Source organism: Nylanderia fulva, unplaced genomic scaffold (assembly GCF_048542155.1).
Source record: "Nylanderia fulva isolate GAGA-0341 unplaced genomic scaffold, ASM4854215v1 Scaffold1, whole genome shotgun sequence".
Classification (NCBI taxonomy): domain Eukaryota; kingdom Metazoa; phylum Arthropoda; class Insecta; order Hymenoptera; family Formicidae; genus Nylanderia; species Nylanderia fulva.
This window is the reverse complement of record NW_028189192.1, coordinates 1,543,541-1,570,957: the sequence shown is the minus strand read 5'-3', so window position 1 is coordinate 1,570,957 and position 27,417 is coordinate 1,543,541. Positions and strand designations below refer to the sequence as shown.

Sequence of the window (27,417 nt, the reverse complement as noted above, 5' to 3'; positions counted from 1 at the left end):
TAGCGCGCACCGATGCAATATGTAATCCCGTTTTGCGAAGGGTCGCGAGAGTTTGAAAATAGTCCGCGTCGCATCTCGTTACTCGTTACTTATTCACTACCGGAGTAAAACCCATTGCATACAAATTTACGTTAAGTACGTAAGCGCATCGTAAATAACCGGTAACTACATACCGGCATCTCTCGGCGAATCGAGAGAGAAGCGCTTGAGAAAAACGCTCTTGTACCAATTGTACAGAGTTTAAACGGCGTGAGTAGACCTCTACGTATAGCTTCGAGAGCCCCAAAAATGAGCTTTTTAAATCACAGAAAAAAAGGAATCCTTGATTCAAGTATATTTTTATTCTTGAACGTTATTTGATTGATTTAAGCATAGAATGCTCTTTGTAATCACAAATTTGTGTGAAGTATATTTTATCCTTAAGATATATTCTTGTTTTAAAAATCGCATATGGTAAAAACAAACTTAGTCACATTTGAACTAAAAATTATTATATATATTTGAAAGTACCGCTTATATCGGATACTCACTTGTCACTTGTCCTTGTAATATTTATAAGTAAATTTCAGCTTCAACCAAGAATATTTTGCACTTTGTTTTAAGGATAAATTATCCTTTATCCAAAATTATTTATATTTGGCGCTATTATAAGGATAAAATATACTCGAATCAAAGCATATTTGCATTCTTTCAAGGATACTGTTTTTTCTGTGATGGCTTTTAAATTAAAAAAAAATGGAGAGAAATGGAAAACCGAAAGTTTTATCTGCAGGTCGTTCGTAATATCCGGATATCTTCCGTATGAAATCAAGTCCGAGGAGGGAAACCAAAGTGCAATAAAATTGACTTACCTACTTGCTGTTCAACTCTTGAATCTCTGCGCGATATTCTTAAAGGTATCGAGACGCCTCGAGCGCAAATCTCTACGGAAACGTTTTATCTTTCTCTCTCTCTCTTGCTTCTTCCTCCCTTCCTATTTTCCGAACGAAATTTCGACGCTGGGATAAATTTGGAACAAGCCGCCTCGCGGACGTGTAATGCGTTTCTGCCTTAGTTTCGTGTCGAGAAACACGCGAGGATCACGCGTGTATCGTTTCGGAAGTTTCGGAAAGTCGCATACGCGGATGTTGAAGGTCCTTCAGGATCCTTCAGAATCGCCCGAGGATCCGTGCGACGTTTAGAAAGCGATCGAGAGAGAAGTAAATCTCTCTCGACCTTACTTGTGCTCGAGATTAAATCATCCAGCTGGCTTCAAACACGTGTGCCACTTTAAATAAGTTCGCGTTCGTATGTGTGCGCGCGTTTGGTTTTTTTTTAATAATTATTATTAAGACACCGCTTTTTTTATATTTCAGGATCGATATTTCTTTCGCGAGCGTAACGAGCTTCGATGATTAAAATAATTAAAATAATTAAAGTATTTGCACGGACATGTGTAGCGAAATTATATCGTGGAGATCGACAAATATGTATTTTAATGATGGAAGATTTAATAGGGAATTCGTATAGATATAAAATAAATGAGATGAAGAATTGAAATATTAATATTATTAATTCAAAGAAGCACGTTTATTCACAAGATCATTATTCTCCAGTTACTCGTTAAATCTAAAAGACCTTAATATATATTTCTCGAGACGAACAATTTTCGCAAATATTTCTTTACATAAACACGTCATTATTAATATTATGTCGTATTAAAAAAAAATTACATAATGATCGAACAAATGAATTTCATCCCTCCTTGAAATATTAATATTATTAATTCAAAGAAGCACGTTTATTCACAAGATTATTATTCTCCAGTTACTCGTTAAATCTAAAAGACCTTAATATATATTTCTCAAGACGAACAACTTTCGCAAATATTTCTTTACATAAACACGTCATTATTAATATTATGTCGTATTAAAAAAAGAAATTACATAATGATCGAACGAATGAATTTCATCCCTCCGATTTGGCACGTTTATTCATAAGATTATTATTCTCCAGTTACTTACTCGTTAAATCTAAAAAACCTTAATATATGTTTCTCAAGACGAACAACTTTCGCAAATATTTCTTTACATAAACACGTCATTATTAATATTGCGGTATTAAAAAAAAAATTACATAATGATCGAACGAATGAATTTCATCCCTCCGATTTGGCACGTTTATTCACAAGATTATAATTCTCCAGTTACTTACTCGTTAAATCTAAAAGACCTTAATATATATTTCTCAAGACGAACAACTTTCGCAAATATTTCTTTACATAAACACGTCATTATTAATATTATGTCGTATTAAAAAAAGAAATTACATAATGATCGAACGAATGAATTTCATCCCTCCGATTTGGCGATTAATTCGCGCGACTCACGTGTAATGAATTTGTCAATAAAGCGAGCAAGCGTTAACGATAACAATGATAACGCGCGCGTCATTCGAAGTGTAGGACGCGAGCACAAAGGGAAATTCAATATCGATCGATTCACGCCCGTCGATGCGACCGAAGGAAATGGATAGACATCGAGGAAAGCGTATCGCATTAAATCGAATTCGTCTCTGCGAGAAGCGGAGCGACTCGAATGAATACAAGAACAGATTGCTCGATCGGCGTCGTTCGTGATTTCGTGGGGTGACAAAAGATCGGCTCTCGTCGACATGGACGATCTGCCTGTGTAAAACACACTTCGTTTACAAAAATGCGACGCGATGATCATTTCTTATTAACGGGGTTGGGCAAATATGTATCTTAAAGTATTTCAGATACGTATTTAAATATATATCTTATATTCAAAAACAGTATTTAAAAACGAAATAATCGTGTATTTTGAATTTTGTAATTAATTATTTCATTTAAATGTATCTGCTATTATATATATATATATATATATATATATATAATATAATATGTGCTATTATATGTTTATTTTAATTATTATTATTTTTTAAAGTTTAAAGTTTCAATAAATAAACTTATCTTTTAGTGATCATTTCTTATTAACAGGGTTGGGCAAATATGTATCTTAAAGTATCTGAGATACGTACTTAAATATATATCTTATATTCAAAAACAGTATTTAAAAACGGAATAATCGTGTATTTTGAATTTTGTAATTAATTATTTCATTTAAATGTATCTGCTATTATATATATATAAAATAATATGTGCTATTATATGTTTATTTTAATTATCATTATTTTTTAAAGTGTAAAGTTTCAATAAATAAACTTATCTTTCAGTGTTAAAATTAACTTATACTTTTGATATTATTTTCATAGAATTCTACCGTCAGATTATATTATACTTAATTAAAGTATAATTACAATAAAATCATCTACTATTACTATAATTAAAAAAATTTTATTTTTTGAATAATATAATAGATAATCTTTTAAAAATTTTAAAAATAATTGTATTTAAAAGTATTTATAAATGTATTTAAATATATTTTAAAACCAAAGTATTTCAATAGTATTGAAATATATGTTAAACAGTATCTTGTATTTAAATATTTTCTTTCGAAGTATCTGCCCAACCCTGCTCATTAACGACACACAAAATACGCCGATAAATGGACTGTTTATCGGTGCTTTTCTCATAATAATATAAAATGTATTTACATAAAATGATATAATATTGAAAGAATAATAAGCAATAATTTTTTATCATTATTTTAACAAATATTTTATTATTTTTTATTATTATTTTAATTGTTATACAGAGTCTAAAATAATTTTGGAATACTGTCTCCTCCGCGATTTATTTTCCATGAACCGTTTTTCGTGAAAATTTTATTCTTGGTTTTTTCGATATACAATGTAAAAGCTCAATCGTCAATGTTTTACAATAACTCGCATGACTTGTGTCTCTAGGCTCAGTGTCAAACCCGTTCGATGTTGTATTTGTAAAATTGTTGTAATGGCGATTATGCGGGACACGAGAGGGCCGATTTTTTTTGGCGCACGAATTCAATTTCTATTCCTCTCGATACATAAAATATGTTAGTTGAAAAAAGAATTGATCTGGTGGAAGCCTCGATATTGTGCATATTTATTCTAAAAAATATAGGTACGTGACGAAAGTAATATTTTTTCATTTAATTGTTTGTAATATATCGTTCGATATTGCAGTTGCAACACGTGCGCGGTTATTTATTTATGGCATGGCTGTTTGATATTACATTCGTGATCCAGGAATTTCCAGTGAGAGCTGGAAAAATTATTTAAGAGACTCCTCAATATTTTACAGAAGTAGAATTCTGTTTACCAGAGAAAGAGAGAAATAGAGAGAAAGAGAATCGGAAATTCCGATAAATCCACAAATTTTTATTTCCTCGGATTTAATGTAATAAATTAGATAAATATTTTTCTTCACGAATTATTTTCCATAAGATCAGTCTAGCTCAAGTTTATTGATGATATATCTACATTTTGGCGAAAAATTTCGATTTTCTCCAAAAATAAATATACACGTCGTTGAAAAAAAAAAAAAATATTGAATAACAAAAAATAGTGTATCTCCGACAGACCTAATGTCAACAAATTCGTCACGCGGGATCAAAGGGAATCTAATTATCGAGCAATCGAAACTACAATCGACGAGGGTGACGCGCTTGCTATGTAAATGGGAAATCTAATGAGAGGATCCCTTCTCGCGATATTCTAAAGAGGGCGAGTAGAGGGAGAGAAAATGCCGCGCTCGCGAACGGAGGTGTTCGATCCGATGATGGAGGTGGAGAAACCGTCGCGGTGCATCAGATTTCTACGATTGTTGTGGAAATTCTGCAGATGCGTCTTCTCCCACGTGACGCTCATCTCCTTGGTGGTTGCTTATTGTCTGATCGGCGCGTATGCCTTCGAGGCACTGGAGGCGGGTCACGAGAAGGAGGTAAATTGCGAGACGCCATTAGCGAATTTGTGGTATTCCCTTTCAGTAACATATTCCGTCTAATTTCGAGAGAGAGAGAGAGAGAGAGAGAGAGAAAGATTACTTACATTTCCCGGGAAAACATTTTTATATATAACGATATAAAATTATATAGAAATTATATATAAAATTATACATATAATCGCAAAATTATATATGAAATATGTCCATACTTAATTAGATACAAGTGCTTTTTCATATATATAATTATATAAATTTATATATATATAATAAATAAATATTTCTTTATATATATAATAATATATATGTTTTATATATAATTTGATATGATTATATATATGAACTCTTATAATTTATATATAAATTTATATAATTATGTATAAACATGGATATATTTCACATATAATTTTACGATTATATGTATGTAATAATTATACAATTATTTATATATAATTATATATAAAAAAATTTTTCTCGGGTTATTAAATTGATTTTTTTTTCATAATTCAAAAAGGGAAGAAATCAATTATATATCTCTCAATGTTGAGTATATCTGTGATAATTTTTTAAAAATATTTTTCTGTTGTGTTAACACAAATTAAATATTTGTCATAAATTTATTTTTATTCCATGTTATAAATATCTGCAATAATTTTTTAAAGATATTTTTCTGTTGCGGAAAAATACAGTCCCGTGTTATTTCTAACAACAAAAAAGTAAAATATTTTTATTCTTTTTAAAACTGTTATGAATTTATTTTTATATATATAATAAATTTTTTTTTAAACCCGATGAGTACACATTTGCAATATTTAAAAAAAAAATATATCTCGTGTAATTTTTAACGACAATAAATATTCTTACTTGTAAATTTATTCTTAATACCCGTAATATATCAGAACGCAATTATTGCGGGAAATTTTACCTACATATTTTATATTGTATAATTACAATTATTTTATTCATCGCGGTTTTGCGCGCTATATCTCTCCGCGGAATATATTTTTGCCTTATTATTTCTTATTTTCTCACACACGTTAATTCGCATTATACTAGTTTTTACGACCATCTGGATTAGTAATTCAGTGGACGGGATATAATAAATGAATTTCACGTCACGTAATTCCGCCGCGGATCGAGAGCAAGTTCGCCGGGACAGAAATTAATTCGAGACCGGGGGTAGAAAGAGCAAAAAGGGTGCTACAGACAAATAGTCTCCCTCGGCATCGAATATTCCGCGCTCGTGTCAATGAATTATTGACTGACGTCGTCGGCGCGACGCCGCGTCGGGGATAAAGTGCATCCCTCCGTTCTTCACGACTCCACCCTTTCCTCTTTCGCAGGTGAAGATGAGCATCAGGAACGTACGTGGAAACGTCTCGGAGAAGCTATGGGAAATCACCAAGGATTTCGATGTGTTGATTCGCGAGAATTGGACGGAGCAGGCGTTGAACGAGCTCGAGGTAACAGCTTTTCCTTCCTCTTCGTCGAATGATTTGGATATGAATTTTTACCCTCCATTTTGAAATACTATTTCTTCACAGAAAAAACAGTATCCTTGAAAGAATGCAAATATGCTTTGATTCGAGTATATTTTATCCTTATAATAGCGCCAAATATAAATAATTTTGGATAAAGGATAATTTATCCTTAAAACAAAGTGCAAAATATTCTTGGTTGAAGCTGAAATTTACTTATAAATATTGCAAGGACAAGTGACAGTGAGCATCAGATATAAGCTTTCAAATATATATAATAATTCTTAGTTCAAATGTGACTAAGTTTGTTTTTACCATATGCGATTTTTAAAACAAGAATATATCTTAAGGATAAAATATACTTCACACAAACTTATTTATTATTAAGGCAAATGAAAATTTGTGATTACAAAGAGCATTCTGTGCTTAAATCAATCAAATAGCGTTCAAGAATAAAAAATATACTTGAATCAAGGATTCCTTTTTTTCTGTGATATACTATAGTAATATTAATACGAAATTGTGCAATATTTTTGATATAATATATATTTTATGAAAATGTGCGATCGCGCACGTAATATTAAATGGGGTAAATGTCACATATACACGATAGTTTTCCTACAAAACATCACAGAAAAAACAGTATCCTTGAAAGAATGCAAATATGCTTTGATTCGAGTATATTTTATCCTTATAATAGCGCCAAATATAAATAATTTTGGATAAAGGATAATTTATCCTTAAAACAAAGTGCAAAATATTCTTGGTTGAAGCTGAAATTTACTTATAAATATTGCAAGGACAAGTGACAAGTGTGCATCGGATATAAGCGGTACTTTCAAATATATATAATAATTCTTAGTTCAAATGTGACTAACAAGTAAGTTTGTTTTTACCATATGCGATTTTTAAAACAAGAATATATCTTAAGGATAAAATATACTTTACACAAACTTATTTATTATTAAGGCAAATGAAAATTTGTGATTACAAAGAGCATTCTATGCTTAAATCAATCAAATAGCGTTCAAGAATAAAAATATACTTGAATCAAGGATTCCTTTTTTTCTGTGATATACTATAGTAATATTAATACGAAATTGTGCAATATTTTTGATATAATATATATTTTATGAAAATGTGCGATCGCGCACTTAATATTAAATGGGGTAAATGTCACATATATACGATAGTTTTCCTACAAAACATCACAGAAAAAACAGTATCCTTGAAAGAATGCAAATATGCTTTGATTCGAGTATATTTTATCCTTATAATAGCGCCGAATATAAATAATTTTGGATAAAGGATAATTTATCCTTAAAACAAAGTGCAAAATATTCTTGGTTAAAGCTGAAATTTACTTATAAATATTGCAAGGACAAGTGACAGTGAGCATCAGATATAAGCGGTACTTTCAAATATATATAATAATTCTTAGTTCAAATGTGACTAAGTTTGTTTTTACCATATGCGATTTTTAAAACAAGAATATATCTTAAGGATAAAATATACTTTTCACAAACTTATTTATTATTAAGGCAAATGAAAATTTGTGATTACAAAGAGCATTCTATGCTTAAATCAATCAAATAGCGTTCAAGAATAAAAATATACTTGAATCAAGGATTCCTTTTTTTCTGTGTTTCGTATCGAATACGATTGATCCCTCGGAAGATTGTTTGTTCACGAATAACGCGCTGTTTTTGACCGTAGGAGTTCGAGAAGAGTCTCATACAGAAAATGAAGGACGGATGGGACGGCACCGAGGAAGAAAGCAGTATACAGTGGACCTTCGCCGGTGCTCTGTTCTATTCCATCATCGTAATCACAACAATCGGTGAGTGATGCATCATTTCTCCATCAATTAGCTAGATAAAGGTAAGATAAAAATATGTAAATTTATTTTTGATAAGATAAAGATGATTTGATTTTAAATAGATCTAGATAAAATTATATGGCGATTTATCTAGATAATTTGCAGATAATATTATTCTTAAGACTGCTTAGGTAAATAAAGTTATTTAAAAAATGTAAATTATAAAAGGGAAAAATATATGTATTTATTTATTTATTTATAAATTTTTATCACTTATACTGCTTATGATTCGAAATCGAAATTATCTGAACGTTATTCTAGATAATTTAAGATGATACTTTTTTTCATCTAAGATGCAGATAATAAATTTTTATAGACAATACATTTTTTTATTATCTACTCTTAAAAATAGGATAACGGCAAAGTTTTATCTAGATGATCATCTATATAATTTTATATAAATAATAGCAAACACTGGGTAAGAGGGTTAATAAAAATGCATATATTAAAGTAATTTATTTTTCAAAAAATATAAATCCTATTGCTCTCACTTATAAGGAGAACCCATTCTAAAATATATTTCCAAAAAAAGAACATTTTATATAACATCCTTTCATCGCGACAAGAGGGTTAACAAAAATACATATATTCAAATAATTTATTTCTCCAAAAATATAAATCCTGTTGCTCTCACTCAAAGAGCACCTATTCTAAAATATTTTCAAAAGAACATTCAATTAATTCGGACGCGTTATTAATACTTCTATACTCAATAAATTATTCAAATAAATCGTATACGTGAAATATTCGATTTGCATCATTATCCAATTAGACAGATAGAGAGGAAGGAAAACCTTTTGTATCTCTCAGTCGCATCTTTGGCATCCCCCGTATTTCGGGAGCGAAACGATCGAGAATATTATCGTTACGCACATTGTTGCGCGTAAATAATCACCGCTTCTTGATCTCCTCGTTCGTCTTCACCTTCCGCTCGTTATTCGCCTCCAGCGTCCGATTTTTGCCCAACGACCGCCCGTAGATCGCATAATCGTCGGGTTCCCCGTCGTAGCCGTATGGCTCGAACTCATTACGGTGACCGTAAGCTCCGCCGTAGGGTCCCGGATAATAGTCACCGGAAGACGGATGCTGGTAGCCACCTCCGTACGGTCTTCGATTGCCGTAATAATTCGACGTCGGCGCGAAACCGCTCGGTCCGTACTTATGCGGCGTACCCTGGGAATTAATTATTACTTAGCGGACAATTATGAGAAGAGAGAGAATTCCCAATTACGCGCAAATAGAGCCCAATTGAGAAGCCTCCATAAAACGGTGAGAAATTGTAACGAATAAATCGTTTTTTATATGAGCGACAAATATTTCTTTCTTCTTTAAATTATTCCAAGAGATCGATTTCGAATAATAGTTCAAATGGAAATTTGCATAGGATGGGGTATTTTACTTTGTAGCCTAAATTAGCTTTGTTGCGGTATACATATTTTATATATACTCTCTGAAAAATGTTTTTAACAAAAGCTTACGATTTTAGAAGCTTTAATATTATATTCTCCATTTTTTCATTGAAACTATATAATAAAATTATAAAAAAATCAATAGTTTGCTAAATTCTTCTCAGAATTGTTTAATTAATCAATATATATCTATTTTTTTTTTTTAATATTATGTTAATAATCTCCTAGATCATAAAATACCCCATCTTACACTCGTGTTAAATATATCGAGAAATATTTGTTGTATGTAAAGATATTGAAATAGATTAGACTTTAGTTTACGGGATAATATGGATAATTCTGTCCTTCCAATAGTCCTGGGAATCTTTTGCTGTTGAAGCAACAGTACTTTTTGTTCCTGGAGCAGTAACCCTGAAATAAGGAGACCGGAGCAAGATTTGGTTAATACTGTTTCTCTTTAGCCACTCGAGTATGTTCGATCGAACTCACGAATTTCAAGCCGGGTGACGGACAATTGAAGCTGTATCTGCACTTGCAGGTGTCGAACTCGCGATAACGAGAATCGCCTCTGATCCAGGGTGGCACCGAATCTAGGATACCGTCGGGTCCATGCGGGTCATAACGCGGCGGTCTGAAACATCAGCCATTCTCTCTGTCATCGATAAATCAATAACAATAATGTTTCGACGCAGCACACACTTTCGGGAGAATATGTACAGGGTGAGTCAGAACTGGCGGAAAAGTGTTTAATGGCAGATTCCTGGTATCATTCGGAGATGATTTTTCCTCAGCAAAAATGTCGAGACACCAATCATTTTTGAAGATAAAGGCTTTTTTGGAAACTAGCCTTGTGGCTAAATTAATTTTAGGTATAGAGTTTGCTTTAATAGAATTTTAATATAAAGCCTAGTTCTAAAGATACATAATAAAAAAATTAGGAACACGCTAAAAATGATGGTCTCCCTCAACATTTCCACTAAGGAAAAATCGTCTCCAAATGATACCAGGAATCTGCCATTCAAAACTTTTCCGCCAGTTCTGAGACACCCTGTACAGACGATTTTTCCTCAGCGAAAATGAGAGACACCAATCATTTTTGAATGATAAATAGTTGAAGATAAAGGCTTTTTTGTGGAAACTAGCCTTGTGGAAATTAATTTTAGGTATAGAGTTTGCTTTAATAGAATTTTAATATAAAACCTAGTTCTAAAGATACATGATAAAAAAATTAGGAACATGCTAAAAATGATGGTCTCCCTCAACATTTCCACTCTAAGGAAAAATCGTCTCCAAATGATACCAGGAATCTGCAATTTAAAACTTTTCCGCCAGTTCTGAGGCACCCTGTACAGCTCGCGATTAGGATCGAGGAGGGATTATTCAGTTCGTAAGAGTTTCGTGATGGATGAAACGCGCGAAATTATCCACACACAGGGTGCAGTTAATGAAAAAAAAAACCAAGCCAAAGAGCTGGTTTCCCCCTTTTTTGGGAACGAGTCGTCTCTCGTGAAATATCGTTACTGCCGGAGCTCGCTTCGCACGCAATTAAATGCGCGGGATATCTATAAATTAAGCGCACGATCCCCTTTGCCATGCGTGGAAACGAGCCCGACACCTATATATTTTAATCGGATCATTGAAAATTTAATATAGAGGAAGCTGGAGGAGGGACACATCCGTATACAGGTCGGATGCGGAAAATCCTACTTTTCCGAGATTATCGAATATCTGTTTGCGAAAAGTGCGATTTAACATGAACCCTCTCGCGTTGGAGGTATCGCGGATTTTTAAACTTGTCTCGATATTTTCGCTAAGCCGATTATAATCGTGCTAATTAATAATCGCGCAAAATAATACGCGAAATATGCGGATGGGCGAAATCATGGAAGCAAATACCTGCCAATTATTCCTGTTGGTCCACCGGGACCCACGAGAACACCATTGTTACCTTGATATCCCGGCACGAGGGATCCGCCATTAGGACCGTAAGGCCCTGGGTTTTGAGGCCGGAAGCCTGAATGAACGCCATTGTTTTCGAAACCTTCCAGAGGCTCGTACACTTGATACCTGAAAGTTATTTGCGCAGGTCTGTTAACAGCTACAATTTTCTTTCTTCTCTTAATTGAATGTATTATGTATATATATATATATATATATATATATATATATATATAAATTATTATTTAATATAAAATATATAAATTATTATTTATATATAATATATATGTATATTAATATATTATATAAATAATAATTTATAGAAAATTATATATAATATATTAAAATTGTGTACATAATACTAAAAAATATTTACATGTAATTATAATAAAATAAAAAACAAAATAAGAAAGAAAAAATAAAAAAAAAATAACAATTTTCTTTCTTCTCTTAATTGAATGTATTATGTATATATATATAAATTATTATTTAATATAAAATATATAAATTATTATTTATATATAATATATATATATATATATATATATATATATATATTAATATATTACATAAATAATAATTTATAGAAAATTATATATAATATATTAAAATTGCGTATACAATACTAAAAAATATTTACATGTAATTATAATAAAATAAAAAAGAATAAAATAAAAAAAAATTATATTACGAAATAAATATAAATAATTACAATAAAATAAATTAAACAAAAAATGTACGTGGACACACGTGATTAATTGTTTGACAAGTCAAAACATAGCGCACCTGGCGTCGGCGGATCTGCTTGTCAGCTTCTGTTTATCGTCGCGCCAGGTCCAGGATTCGTCGTTTTCGGCGATCACCGTCGCGATCGCAACGAGAAGAATCCAAAGAGACCCCCGCATTTTAATTATTGATAGAATCAGAGAGGAATTTAATAAGATACGTTTAAGCGTCTCAACGTGCGCGCGTTACTTCCATAAGATTCCTGGCAGACTAAACGAGAGTGAAAGTAAACCGCGCCTTTATATATGCATCGCAGCGTAGCAAGGTGAACGCACCGCTACATTTCGAGGTCTTTTTAAACGATAATCATCTGTGCAATCGATCTGCGACGATATACCATCTTTGTTTTCACGCGAATCGGAAAAACCCAGTTTGCAATATACGTATTTTCGCACACCATAATTTTGGTGCAAATTATATTGATATTATATAATTCTGCGCATTTTAATTCGATATATATTGGAGAAAAATATTTAACCTAAAATAAAATAATTAAAATGAGAAAATATAAAAATTTGAAAAATAGAAACAGAATACAAATTACGATAAAACAGAAGATATATAAATTACATTATTCCGTATAAATATAATTACAATATAAAATGAATTAGACGTATAGTTACAATAAAACATGTTGAATAAAAAAAAAGAAATACACGTAAATACGTTGATTACAATGCGTTATAAATATCGACAATATTTCATTGTTAATATTTGAGATTCATATAATGTGCCTTTTTTTAATTGTTTTATGTTTTTGTTTTACAATTTATTTATTTTAATCTTTCACGATTTTCTAATTAAGCAAATTTATCAAGAAATATGTACTTATTAACTTTTTTGTTATTTATTCCTATTTTTTTGAACATATTTTTAGCTTTTTTACTTACATCGGTTTAATTCAATTTTCACACAAATTTTAATTTGATTTTCAAGTGCGGCGATTTAACGCTCAGCAGTCGTAATTTTTTTTTAACGAGATGTGTACGTTAGAAGGTCATTTCTTCTTTCAAATACCTTTACTTCCATTCCCTTTGTCCGAAGGGACATATTTGCTTGATTTTTATTCATATGACGCAACAGTAGAAACATTGCTCCGGCGGTATCCTAATTCAAAGAGAATGAGATAACTCAAAGAAACTTTTAACTTCTTTCCTTTTAAAATAGTAATAACAGCAAACAAAATTCTCACGGCTTTCCGATTCGAATGCTAATTGGAATCATCAGCACGTGCATTTATTTGCATAAATATGTTTCATAAATATTTTATTTCGCACTTTAAATATATAATTTAAATATTTAACTCGAATATAATTTACGCGTATAATAATATGAAGTATACGATGTTAAAAAAATATTTAACGATTTGAAATATGTATAAAATAAAAAAAAATAAAATTTTGTCAAACTATCCGAACTCTCGTGAAAAAGACGACATATAATTTAAATATTTAATTTTAATATAATTTAAGTATGAAATAAAATATGAAGTATACGATATTAAAAAATGCTTAACGATTTGAAATGTATATAAAATAAAAAAAAAATAAAATTTCAAATTACCCGAACTCTCGTAAAGACGAAATGGCTAGAAATTTCGAGGCGACAAAGCGCGTTAATTCTCTCAGATCATTTCCAGAATCCACGCGTGCATTTCCAGAATTTTGCGCGGGAGAATCTGCCGCTGTTATAATTACGGGACGCGAAATGAATATTGGACAGCGCATTTGCTCGTTTATATTGCGCTCGCGGGATTACATGTCGCGATTTACAACGCGCGCGTAACGTTATTATGCGTAAATATGGCGCGTATTATGTATATGTATATGTATATACGTGGGTGGATCCGGTCGGGTATTTTTAAGGCCGAGTTCCGCTCCTTCGAGCGAGACACCCGTCCTTCGAAATAAAACCCGGTTCTCCGACGACGAGAGAAAGAAAAGGAAGCCGTCTTCTCTCTTCGGAGCAAAATCAAGACGCATGGCGTAACGTTAATTCCCGCGTGCTCGACGTCGAAATTACTTTCCGTTAGGGAGATTTTCGCAGCCTTCACTCTTGAAAAATACATCCTCTTCATCGTGAGCTACATTTGCCCGCCAATCTTCCTACACGCGGCGGATCCTACGTCATACGTCATCACACGCACGTGCGCAGAGACCGCGTCCGGAAGATATCGATTGCCTTAGAATAGCGTTATTCTCTCATTTTTTCTATAAGAAATCCAAAATTTCTTTAAGAATTTTTTTTTAAATTTCTTTTTAATTTTTTTAAGAAATTAAAAATCTATCATTTTTTTCTTTAAGAAAAATCTTTAAGAAAAAAACATTTTTTAAAGAAAAAAAACATTTTTTTTTTCTTTAAGAAAAATCTTTAAGAAAAAAAAACATTTAAGTGGAGCGATACATTCTTGCGATGGACTCTCTCTCTCTCTCTCTATTTCAGAAATCCAAAATTTCTTTAAGAATTTCTTTAAAGATTTCTTTAAAAATTTCTTTTTAATTTCTTTAAGAAATTAAAAATCTATCATTTTTTTCTTTAAGAAAAATCTTTAGGAAAAAAACATTTTTTTAAAGAAAAAAACATTTTTTTTCTTTAAGAAAAATCTTTAAAAAAAAAAAACATTTAAGTGGAGCGATACATTCTCGCGATGGACTCTCTCTCTATTTCAGTCGTTGTTTGATTTATAATAAAATAGATCAGACCTGTTCTCGACGGATGACGGAGGAGGAGCGGCGGAGAAATTTTTGATAAACTCCCCTGAAAATATCATGACTTCCTTTCCGGTCTAGCAGAGTGACGCAGTGAATGCAGATGTTCGTCCGTCTGCATTTTTTAACGAACGGAACAAACGTGTGTCGCGGACGAATGCGCTTTTTGTATCTTTCTGTCGCGCGCTTGCTTTGAAATTTATTTCTCAATGACGCATCTTTTCATTGTGAGATTAAACGGGAGGTTTAACCGCGCGACGGGATTTTTTTCAATCTTTTTTCCAGCGAATAAAATATGCATTCTCGCGTAAGCGGTTGTTTCGCGAATATGTAAAACGCATTGTCGCGAAATGATATTTTTTGTGGAGGAATTTGATGAAAAATTTTCAATTCGATTAAGCAATTATCTTTTCCTCTCTCTCTCCCGCTTTTCGGGCGATCGCATCAGAATAGACGTTAAATCTCTCGGTCGGAAGATCATCATTATAATGTTGCAGCACATGCGACATGGATATCCAATTGTGATATTCCCAGACATGTAAATTGCAAAAATTGCTATAAATAATTTGCTTTGTAAGGAATTAAAATCAATCTCGAGAACGAAGAAATACAAGGATATGGAAAAATATAAGAGAAAAATATATCAGTAATAATACACGGTAAAAGAATTATTTGGAAACTCCAAATAAATAAAAGTAAGAGGGAGAGAAATATAGTTTATACACAAAATTAATTAAACATTTAAACAGTTTCAAAATTATAAGAAGAGACAAAAATATAATAACAAGAACAGATATAAAAAATCTTCTATATATTTTCAAACGAGGAGGAATATAGAAATATTGATACATCTAAATTACTTAAAAAAATTTTCCAAAAATTTTATCACCGTACATGGCAAAAGAAAAAAGAAATAATAATTGCACTGCAATTTATTTAAATAATAAGGACAGTGGAAAGAAAAGTCAAAGTGCCAAGAGCAATTTTTCAGCCACCACACCGCTTTTTTCTCGTTTTATTTCGAGACTCTCTTAAAGTGAGCGCCAACAAAATTGAATCAAACATCGTAATCCTTTTGGCGCGAAATGATGAAATCGGATCTTGGGCCACTTTGAAACTTGTCGCGGAGATCCGCGAAATGAATTTTCGCGAATCGGTGAAAGAAGAAACTTGCCATCGTCGCGCTTTTCTACTAATTTCCTGACACGTGACCTTTTTCAAGCAATTTCCCGGCACAGTAAATACGACAAAAGGAGGGCGACGAACGCTTTGTGACGATTCGTTGACTTTTTATTTCCGCTATTGTTTTATAGGTACGTAAAAATCTCGCTGCTATAAAAATATAAATTGAGCGAGCGAACTTCATCATAATTGTTTCACTTGATATTTTTATAAATATAAATCTATAATCTTTTTCATATTATTTTATTGAAAATTTTAATGATTATACAGTAAATATGGATATCTTTACTTTTATCGAAGAAAAATAATTTTTTTATATTTACGCGAGTTTAATCCGTATATTACATATCTTTCAAAACGTTCTGTGATTTCATCTTTTATATTATTTTATGGAAAGTTTTAATGATTATACAGTAAATATGGATATCTTTACTTTTATCGAAGAAAAATAATTTTTTATATTTAATATTTTAATGTAATTAAAAAAATGTATAAAAAATAAAAATTGTGCGTCAAAGCCGGGTGAAATTTTAATGACGGCACCTTCGCATCATTTATAATGTTTATCTTAACGAAGGAAATTTTTAATCTTCGATATTAAATATCTCGACGATGAAGCCTGTAATGAAAATCCTGTTACGGCAAAGTCTACATAAAATTAATTATAGAATAAAGTTTTATTGTAACTTCCTTGAAGCTCAATTTCTGTACAGTTTCTTCGCGGCTCAGATTTTTCAAGTTGTCAGTTCTCGCAAATTAGAATGCGTCAATATTTTCTTTTTCTTTTAATTCAATCAAACTAACACATATTTCCTGTATCTACACGTCTATCTCGAAACAGCAGAAAATGGACTTTCTCGCAATCGCGGGGTCACTTCCGGCTTGTAATTGCGTAAAAAAAAAAAAAAAAAAAATGAGCTGCAGCGATTTGAGACGTCGCTCATCGATAAGGAATCGAGAAGTGATCGAAATATCCCTCGGCTGATCCGGCTTCGATCGAACCCGCTTGGACGAAAATTCATTTCTTCGACAGGCGTTCGCGATTGCGCGACTTTCTCCCCTATATTTTCTCCCTTTTCAAATAATTTCCTGCCATCGACTGCGCGACCTACTTCTTCTCTCTCGTCGGAATAAAAGCGTTACACCATTCAGCGGAGAGAGTAGAACAAAGAGAACTGAAAAATAAAGGCGAGATCTCGCAACGCGAATGGATCGCGCGATGCCTTTTCGACATCCTCGGGAAATTCATGTATGTATTCGCTATGAGGAAACAGGCTTTTTGCCTACGAGTCCATCCCCATCCTGGACTACGTACGGTTGCATAATGCATTGATGCTGCGCTGCACCGGAAATTTATACCGTATATGTGTGTGTGTGTGTGGAGGAGATCCTTCTTCTCTCTGCCAGAGTTTCGGGAGAGAAGTGGAAACGTCTGTCATAAACACCGGCGGCGAGAGAAAATTGCGCGAGTCTAAGGGATATCCAAAATGCTTGTCGTAATCGCGTGTCTTATATAGAAAAGACGCCAAGTCGTAGAAAAAGATCGATCTCTCTCTCTCTCTCGCCTAAAGGACGAGTTTCAAATTGTCGTAATAAATGGCCTCTCTTTTTCGGGGTAAACTTACACAGAAAAAAAAGTATCCTTGAAAGACAGCAAATATGCCTTGATTCAAGTATATTTTATCCTTATAATAGCGCCAAATATAAATCATTTTGGATAAAGGATAATTTATCCTTAAAACAAAGTGCAAAATATTTTTGGTTGAAGCTGAAATTTACTTATAAATATTGCAAGGACAAGTGACAAGTGTGCATCGGATATAAGCGGTACTTTCAAATATACATAATAATTTTTAGTTCAAATGTGACTAAGTTTGTTTTTTACTATACGCAATTTTTAAAACAAGAATATATCTTAAGGATAAAATATACTTCACACAAACTTATTTATTATTAAGGCAAATGAAAATTTGTGATTACAAAGAGCATTCTATGCTTAAATCAATCAAATAGCGTTCAAGAATAAAAATATACTTGAATCCAGTATCCTTGAAAGAATGCAAATATGCTTTGATTCAAGTATATTTTATCCTTATAATAACGCCAAATATAAATAATTTTGGATAAAGGATAATTTATCCTTAAAACAAAGTGCAAAATATTCTTGGTTGAAGCTGAAATTTACTTATAAATATTGCAAGGACAAGTGACAAGTGTGCATCGGATATAAGCGGTACTTTCAAATATACATAATAATTCTTAGTTCAAATGTGACTAAGTTTGTTTTTACCATATGCGATTTTTAAAACAAGAATATATCTTAAGGATAAAATATACTTCACACAAACTTATTTATTATTAAGGCAAATGAAAATTTGTGATTGCAAAGAGCATTCTATGCTTAAATCAATCAAATAGCGTTCAAGAATAAAAATATACTTGAATCAAGGATTCCTTTTTTTCTGTGTATGAAATTGGAGGTCCGTCCTTCTCGCGTTTTTCGAATCCGCCTCTCGGATAAATCCGATAGAGGACTTGTTATGGGGATGCTTTGACTGGGTTTCGTTCTCGTGGGAACAGACAACCTCCTTCGATGAGGGAACATTTGTGTTATATTCTAAATGTTCATTTCTGAATGTACATTGAATTTCAGAATATTGAAAATATCGAGGGATGAGAAGAGTACATTGCAAACTCGAAGCTCTTTTTTTGTGAAAACAAAATATTTGGCTAACTGCAATCGCGCGAATAACAGTTTCGAGATTCGCGCCAGCTGAACTAGCGTTCGAATAATTAGAGATCGAGGAAAACGTGAAACAACAGTTTCTTTACTTTAAAATAATTACCCAAAAGCGATTTGTTATCAGAAATTATTCTCTCAACTTGTTATGATAATTTACTAAGAAAATCGTTTTTTCAATGTAATAGAAAATATGAAATATTTTTTACATCACGTAATCTCTTTTTCGTTTTTTCTGCATGTTATCCGAATTTTTCACAAATCTCTTTTTCATTTTTTCTGCATGTTATCCGAATTTTTCACATTTTTATATTATTATAAATATTCGAAGAATCGCATGCATGCAATTGTTTTTCTTTCCATTCTTGTATTAATGATGAAAGAATGTGAATTGCTTCTGATAATGTTTCGGGAAACAGCTGCGAAAGAGAGAAAGGTGATATATGACGGAGGACACGTAATTATGTCGTCAAATAGCGGAAATGTTATGTAACGACATATCGAACGAAGAATCCCGACGACCTTGACCCAGACTCGTAGACGAAATTACGAAGCCGCGTAGGCCTTGAAGAGGTCTCCGAGAGACTTCAAGGTTTAGACGAGCGCGGCTAAAGATTTCAACGACCTCGATTTTTTCCAATTCGAGGCTCCAAAGTGATTTACAGCAATCGAATTTCGATTATTTAATTCAATAGCGAAGCGATATCGATTATTTTATGCGAAATTGCATTTCTTTATCCGGCGAATCTCTTGTCTCGAATTTTTTATTTTTTCGACGAAAGCAAAAAAACTTCTCTTCATGCTTTTTGTTTCTGTGTTCCAGGATACGGTCACATCGCGCCAAAAACGAAGAATGGAAAAGTGGTGACTATTTTTTACGCCATCCTCGGCATTCCTCTCATGTTGCTCTGCCTGTCGAATATCGGAGATGTAATGGCGACCAGTTTTAGGTAATAATAACGAAAAATATTTAATCGCATCTAACTACGGGTCACGTATCGGGAAAATGAAAAACTTGCAAAAATTGTATTTTATCCGTCATATCACGCAAACACGTGGAAAGTTTAATAGTTTCAATCGCTGTTGAAAAATCATTTTCTTTTATTTTTTATATTTGTGATGTGTATTTTTTTTTTTTAGGTTTCTATATTGGAAAGTGTGTTGCTACGTGTGCACAAAACCACCGAAAAAACGACGAGGGCGTAACACCTTTGTCAGATCGTACTCCGTTCGTCAACCAGGGTAATATTTCACACGTGATGTAAAAAAATGTAAAATGAGACTTATATTACAATGAAAATATTGCGAAAAAGGACGCGAATGTACATAGAATTTTTAAATTACATAAAAGTATACTACTTTGATATGTCAGATAAGATTGACGTGTCGATGACGCATTATAATTGCGTCACACGAAAACGTCATTTCCTTAAACACACATCTTTGTATTCTTGAATGAACAAAAAAATTGCATGAAACGGATCTTACAAGAATTTGAAATGATTTATTGTGTGATTGTATATGGATGTTATATGTATTTTATAAGGCGATACGGATCGAGCAAAGGCCCGTTTCGCCGATCCATCAGAGTGAGTCAACGATCAGCTGACTCGGCCTTGGGGCTTTCCGAGAGTATGACGAAGTCTTCGTATTCTGACACCGATTGCAGGTAAGATTATTCTCGGATTTATAATTCAATCGCTTATTAGTCGAAAAGTCAGTCGAGATACTTTATTTCATTTATCGCTTAATTAAGTCGCGCGATTTTATGTACCGAAGAATATAATTGAATACCGATAATATAAACATCTCTTGAAAATTTTATTTTCAGATTTCTATTCTTCTCTCTTTTCATTAAATAAAGGAAACAATTAATTTGTATTTTACGTTTTGTATACTAGTTGAAATAATATAATTAATTAAAGAAACACAGAATTTTCTTTTAAGTTTGAGAGAGAAGACACGCGTAAAGTATTTGTGAGAACATTTATTTTTCTTTTTTTTTTTCAGTTTATTAATAAACGAGAATAAATACCTTTTTAGTACTATACAAAAGAAATATATATAATTACAATTCTAGATCCATAAAAGATTCTAGTTTCGTAATAGATAAATAAATGGAACGCGCGGTTTCTTGTAACTTCTCTGGTCATAATAATCATAGCGTACGATGTTATCGATCTAATTATACTATATAAATAAATGATTAAAAAATCTGTAAATAAACTGTAGATATATGCAACGACGATTCGAAGGATCCGAGCCGAATCAACCGATGGAAGCTAAAGCCGCGACTATGTCGCGTTATTCGGATATTCCGGTGGCCACTCCGAAAAGTGTAAGAGGTACTCTTAACAAATATATTAATTACTTTTATTTTATTGTTCTCAATTGATCGTACGCCGGCTCTAAATTAATTAAAAAATTAACAGATAGAAAGTTAGAAGATATCGCTATTGGAAGATATATCACCTCGTTTTGTTTGTCGACTATTAGCGCAATATTGTGTCACCACTGAATCCATTTCGCAAATAGATAATTGTTGTCGGGGATATTCAAAATATGTATAGAAGTGCTAATAGATTGTATGAATAATTAATATATGAATTATTATTAATATATATATAATTATAATTATATGTTGATAATATATTTATAAAATGCAGATTAAAATTATATGTATATATAATCATATTTTATATATTTTCATATTTTTTTCAATATGTTTAAAGAGGCAATTTACCTTGTAATTGATATGATAAAACGTGATAAACGATATGTTGCGATATGTATTAATATATATAATTATAATTATATGTTGATAATATATTTATAAAATGCAAATTAAAATTATATGTATATATAGTCATATTTTATAAATTTTCATATTTTTTTCAATATGTTTAAAGAGGCAATTTACCTTGTAATTGATATGATAAAAAGTGATAAACGATATGTTGCGCGCATGTTACACGTACAGGATTGTCACACACAAGGGACAAAAACGCTCCCATCAGCGCGTTGATTTTCTCCCTCCTTTTTACTCATCCGTATAAAATATTCGCTCGATATTAATTAATTCATTCATGCGCATCGATCGCGCTGCTTCGCGCTCGTTATCGATTAATTAAACTGTCGGCCGATTTGCTTGTTATACTTTCATTATCGCGTACAGCCAGCCCCAGGATGACGACGCAATCGTTGGACAGAAAATTGCTAATGAGTCCGAACGACGCTGACCGCTCGCCGGTTTTGTGCAACAAATACGCGTTGGATGATTTGGAGGACGAGATGCTGAGATGGCAGCCTCCGCCTCAAACTAGAGGCGAGTATCAACCAATGTTGCTGTCCGATTTATACAAGTCTATTTTTGCATAAATACAACTCTTCGTCATTTTTCTGATAATATTATGGCATATTATATATTTAATTATCTATTGAATTATTTACAGGACTCTGTATAAGTTTGGAAACACCTTATATTTTACAGTTAAAGAATTGCATGACGGCGATCTGTTACAAATAAAAATATTATTTAAATATTTTACGTTTATTTGATGTTTTATTTATACAAAAAAGTCTGCACGCAGATCTGCCAAGAGGATCATCTTAATTTAAGAGAAAAATTCTCTAAAGAAATATTCTTTAATTAGATATTCGTACATGCAAGAATATAAACTTAATGGGATGTTTTTTATCAGTATATTATTTAAAAAATTATTAATTGTGATAACAAAACATTTATAAGACAGTCTTATAAATGGAAATTTGTTATTTATTGCATACAGTATTCTTCACAAATTTGGGAACACTTTACATTTGACAGTTAAACAATCTCATGGCAGCGATCTGTCAAAAATAAAAATGTCATTTAAATAAATATTTTACGATTTATTGATACAACAAATCTATACGATTGTTGTAAACTGTAAAATGTAAGGTGTTTCCAAACTTATGTATAGGGTACTGTATTATTTAGTATAAAAAATAATAAAAATCTTTTGTCAATATTGAATAATACAATTGAATAACAAATAATATTAATGCACAGACTATTGAATTCCCTTCTGTTAATTTTTCTTTCTAGCAACTGCTGGACATTGAATATTACTTTCTTCTTCGAGTACAAAGGCCTTTTGTATTTCGGGAAAAAGTTCAACACTTTCTAAACATTTAAAGCTGCCCGAAAAGATGAAACAAAACCTCCGTTATTACAGTCGAGAACTCGGAAAGGCCGCGAAGCAACGGAACGACCGAGGAAGCGGATACCGGCGAAAAGCAAACTTCCTTCAATCCCAGATCCCTGCCTCGGCGATGTCTCTCCGTGGAGGGCGCCACGACGAATAATCACGAGGCGAGTTTGACGTCGGGGTTGCGACCGCCTTCGGTCTATTTGGAGATGGAACATATGAGAAGATCGCAATCCGTCAAGGGTAGTAATAGACGCAGCAGGAGCAATTATTCCGTCGGTGAGTGACTTGGGTGATGAGAGCCGGTCGACTCGCAATCAGTCGTGATATAAACCCAAATTCGCGATTGCTCGATGATTTTCCAGCCATTCCGATATTCCCAAGTCATTCGGAGCTCCCAAATTGCTTCTGTCAATTAGGCCAAATCGATCGATATGATAATACGCGGATCGTAATACTCATCTCGCTGATCATAATAACGAGTAATCATCATCCCCAGCGCGCTCTATGAAACGGGGACCACCGTCGCCGAGGATTATGTCGCCGATGGGATTCGCCGTGCACCGACAGGTTTATGCTGACGATATCGATTTTGACTACGAGTACTACACCGTCGCGGATGACCACGAGAGACAGCCGACCAAACCTGTGCCCATCTGGCTGTGCGTCTTTCTGGTTGTCAGCTACATTTTAGGCGGAGCTTATCTCTTCAGCCAGTGGGAAAGTTGGCCGTTCCTCGACTCGGCTTACTTCTGCTTTATCACCTTAACCACCATCGGTTCGTTCTTCTTTTCCATTTCCTCCTTTGTTTGTTTTTTTTTTTTATGATTATGCTTTTTTTTTTAATTATGCTTCTTTAAAATTCCAATAAATAAATCGGTCGGATAATTATTTAGTTGTCTGCTATCAAGAATTATTTCTTTAGAAAGACCATCGGTTCGTTCTTCTTTTCCATTTCCTCCTTTGTTTGTTTTTTTATAATTATGCTTTTTTTTCTTTTAATTATGCTTCTTTAAAATTCCAATAAATAAATTGGTCGGATAATTATTTAGTTGTCTGCTATCAAGAATTATTTCTTTAGAAAAACCATCGGTTCGTTCTTCTTTTCCATTTCCTCCTTTGTTTGTTTTTTTATAATTATGCTTTTTTTTTTTTAATTATGCTTCTTTAAAATTCCAATAAATAAATCGGTCGGATAATTATTTAGTTGTCTGCTATCAAGAATTATTTCTTTAGAAAAACCATCGGTTCGTTCTTCTTTTCCATTTCCTTTTTTGTTTGTTTGTTTTTTTTTATATATAATTATGCTTCTTTTTTTTAATTATGCTTCTTTAAAATTCCAATAAATAAATCGATCGAATAATTATTTAGTCGTCTGCTATCGAGAATTATTTCTTTAAAAAGAAATAATGCAATGCTTCGTGCAAAAAGAGATATATCTCTTACACTTATTGACCTCATGTTCTCAATCTCGAGGATCTCTTCAAGTCTGAAGACCCCACGTGCGTAATATATTTCCTATCTTCTCCTTTCAGGTTTCGGCGACTTTGTGCCAGCCTACAAGCTGGACGCGCAGAAGGGCATTGCCCTTTGTTCACTCTACCTGCTGTTTGGCATTGCCTTGCTCGCGATGAGCTTTAATCTGGTGCAGGAGGAGGTCATCAACAACGTGAAGAGCGTTGCGAAGAGGCTGGGTATCATCAAAGAGACCGACGACGAGGCGGAAGCCGAGGACTACGACGAATACTGACGCGGAATACGACGAAGAGGTCTATGAAAACGAGCCCAAACTGTGACTCGCACGCTTTTCCAAGCTTACCAGTACGACGAGGGATCTCTCTCTTTCTCCCGACTCACATGCAGGATCGACATTCAAGTCAGCTTCGCGACACACGAGCAGATTCCCACGGATCGAATAATCTGTTTTTTGCACAAGCTGTTGCAAAAAATTATCACAAGCGAGTTAAATTGGATTCAATTTTGCCGACTTGTCGATTGAAACCATTGGATGAACGGATCGACGTGGACGAGAAAATTAACGGTTATTGTGGACTGAAATTAAAATATGGGGAATATATATTTTATTAGACGTTTACATCATCTCGTAAAATCATCGAAAAACGATACATGTTAATTTTATCGCTGGAGCTTCGCGATGCATCGAGTTCGATTTTTCGAAAGATCTCAATAACCATTTCTTTTTTTACAGATGCGCAAACTGTGGATGTATCGTGAGAAAATTTGAATTCCTTACAGCTATAAGGAATTTCTGGTTTTTTGTCGCCAATTTTGATACTATTAAGATACAATTATACTATAATTGTATCAATGGAACAATAGCAGGGAAGAACCACATCTTGCGAACGTCGCGAGGAAAATACCACTATATATATATATATGTATATATATATAATATACATATATATATATATATATATATATATATATATACAATATATATACAAATCTGAGAATTAGTTTCTACAAAATGAATAGGAGAACAATCGTGGAATGCAATTAAATTTGCATATACATTACACGGTGGTAGCTTTAATGTCGAATATTTGCATTTTGAATATTTTCCTTTCAAATTTCATTATATTCTCCTTCGCAGTGAGATATTGCTATTAAATATAATTGTGTAAGTATTACCTGTATTAATATATTATTATAATATTTATATTATATATTATATAATAATTTATTATATTTATTATTATATATATATTATATTATAATTATTTACTAGGATATAAACATATATATATGTATATATATGTGCATATATGTATATATGTTTTTGTAATACCATTTCTCTGTTTCTTTTCCTCTTTTTCTCTTTCTCTTACATGCTTTTTTATCTTATCAAATACTCTGCTCTCATCGTGTTCATTCCATTCTAAATTCTAAAAAAAAAAAAATCACGAAACCGTTTACACATTTAACGAAAATTTGCGAAAATTTAATCTTACTTTTACATACCTATATATGTATTTAAATTTTATTTGCAGCAAAAGAAATGAACGCGCGACACACAAGAGAATATAACCGAGCGCGACATTTATATTTATTTCTCAAAGAGCGGCCACGCGCGCTGAGAGGTAAAAAAAAAAGGATCCGAAAAACGCTCGCGTTTTTCCAAGAGACACATTTTCCGGCAGTTCCCTTAAATTTTCTTCGAGCGTACGCGAGAGTACGCGATTATCTCCTAGCGGCAGAGAGCGACATTTTCGCGCGGCTTACTACTTTTTCGCGCGCGCAAAAGATTGTCCTTACAATATTTTCCCGGACGCACTTGCCGCATGCAAAATTCACACTCGCTATGCAAATCCCTTTCATCCCCTTTGCGACTCACGTGTATATATATATACGCATCCGAATATGCGAACGTACACCCCAGGTTCTCGCGCCTTCGTCGTTTCGCAGTCGCGTTTTCGCCTCGCGTTTAAATCGCGAGGACGTTAATCGTCTCGACGCGGTGAGCTTCAACGACTCGATAATCGCGCGATAAAGCCCACTCGAAGGAGAAATAATAGTCGCTAAGAACTTCCGCTCGCGTACATTACGGAACCAACCGCGTCCCGGGCGGGCGCGCGTGTGAAATCTGCATTTCATAAATTTTAACGCGTCCCTCGATTTCACTCTCTCTCTCTCTCTCTCTTTTCGAGGTCGAAAATTATTCTCTCTCTGCGTGCAGGAAGATAAATATTTTTTCCCCAGAATATATATGAAGTCACATATACCGACGAGAAAATAATCGATCGGTGGCAAAATCTCTTTCGCTTATCTCTTGGATATAAGTTTTTATTCAGATTTATTCGCTTGTCTGTCACTTTAAATGTCATGGATTTTCTCCGCCCGAAACAAAATACAAAGTATCTTTGTGTTAAAAAAACATTCTAAAATATCTATAAAAAAATTGATACCTTTCTATAGATATCAATTTTGTCATCGATGCGTTGATGACAAGTTGAAAAATGCAGAAGGATTGATTTAAAAGAAACTAAAATAATATCTAAAATATATAAAAAATTGGTACTCTTATGGGTATCAATTTTGTCATTAAAATGCACTGATGTCAAGTTGAAAAATGCAGAAGAGAAAAAAATAAAAACAGTATCTAAAATACATAATATATAAAATATAAAATATATAAAATATATTTAAAAAAATAGAAAATAGAAAAATAGAAAGCTTTTATTCAGATCGCCCTTCTGTCACTTTA

At 32.7% G+C, this 27,417-nt stretch overlaps 2 protein-coding genes across 2 annotated transcripts; one reads left to right on the top strand and one right to left on the bottom strand.

Annotated features, from left to right (window-relative positions):
• Positions 1-1,068: 1,068 nt before the first annotated feature.
• On the top strand, positions 1,069-25,841 carry galene (potassium two pore domain channel subfamily K member galene). Its single transcript, XM_029303392.2, is given in 14 exon segments — positions 1,069-1,259; positions 3,868-4,063; positions 4,522-4,882; positions 6,226-6,345; positions 8,077-8,200; positions 19,826-19,952; positions 20,143-20,244; positions 20,549-20,671; positions 21,235-21,347; positions 22,178-22,327; positions 23,220-23,471; positions 23,692-23,970; positions 24,728-24,939; positions 24,941-25,841. Coding segments are annotated over 12 exon segments (1,848 nt in total). The 5' UTR covers positions 1,069-1,259; positions 3,868-4,063; positions 4,522-4,684; the 3' UTR covers positions 24,989-25,841.
• LOC114931399 (uncharacterized) lies at positions 8,681-12,562 on the bottom strand. The gene is made up of 5 exons (XM_029303404.2): positions 12,373-12,562; positions 11,545-11,715; positions 10,138-10,279; positions 9,970-10,059; positions 8,681-9,412 (listed from the first exon to the last, which is right to left on the bottom strand). The coding sequence occupies exons 1-5, from the start codon at positions 12,489-12,491 to the stop codon at positions 9,131-9,133; spliced, it is 804 nt and encodes a 267-aa protein (XP_029159237.2). The 5' UTR covers positions 12,492-12,562; the 3' UTR covers positions 8,681-9,130.
• Positions 25,842-27,417: the final 1,576 nt, after the last annotated feature.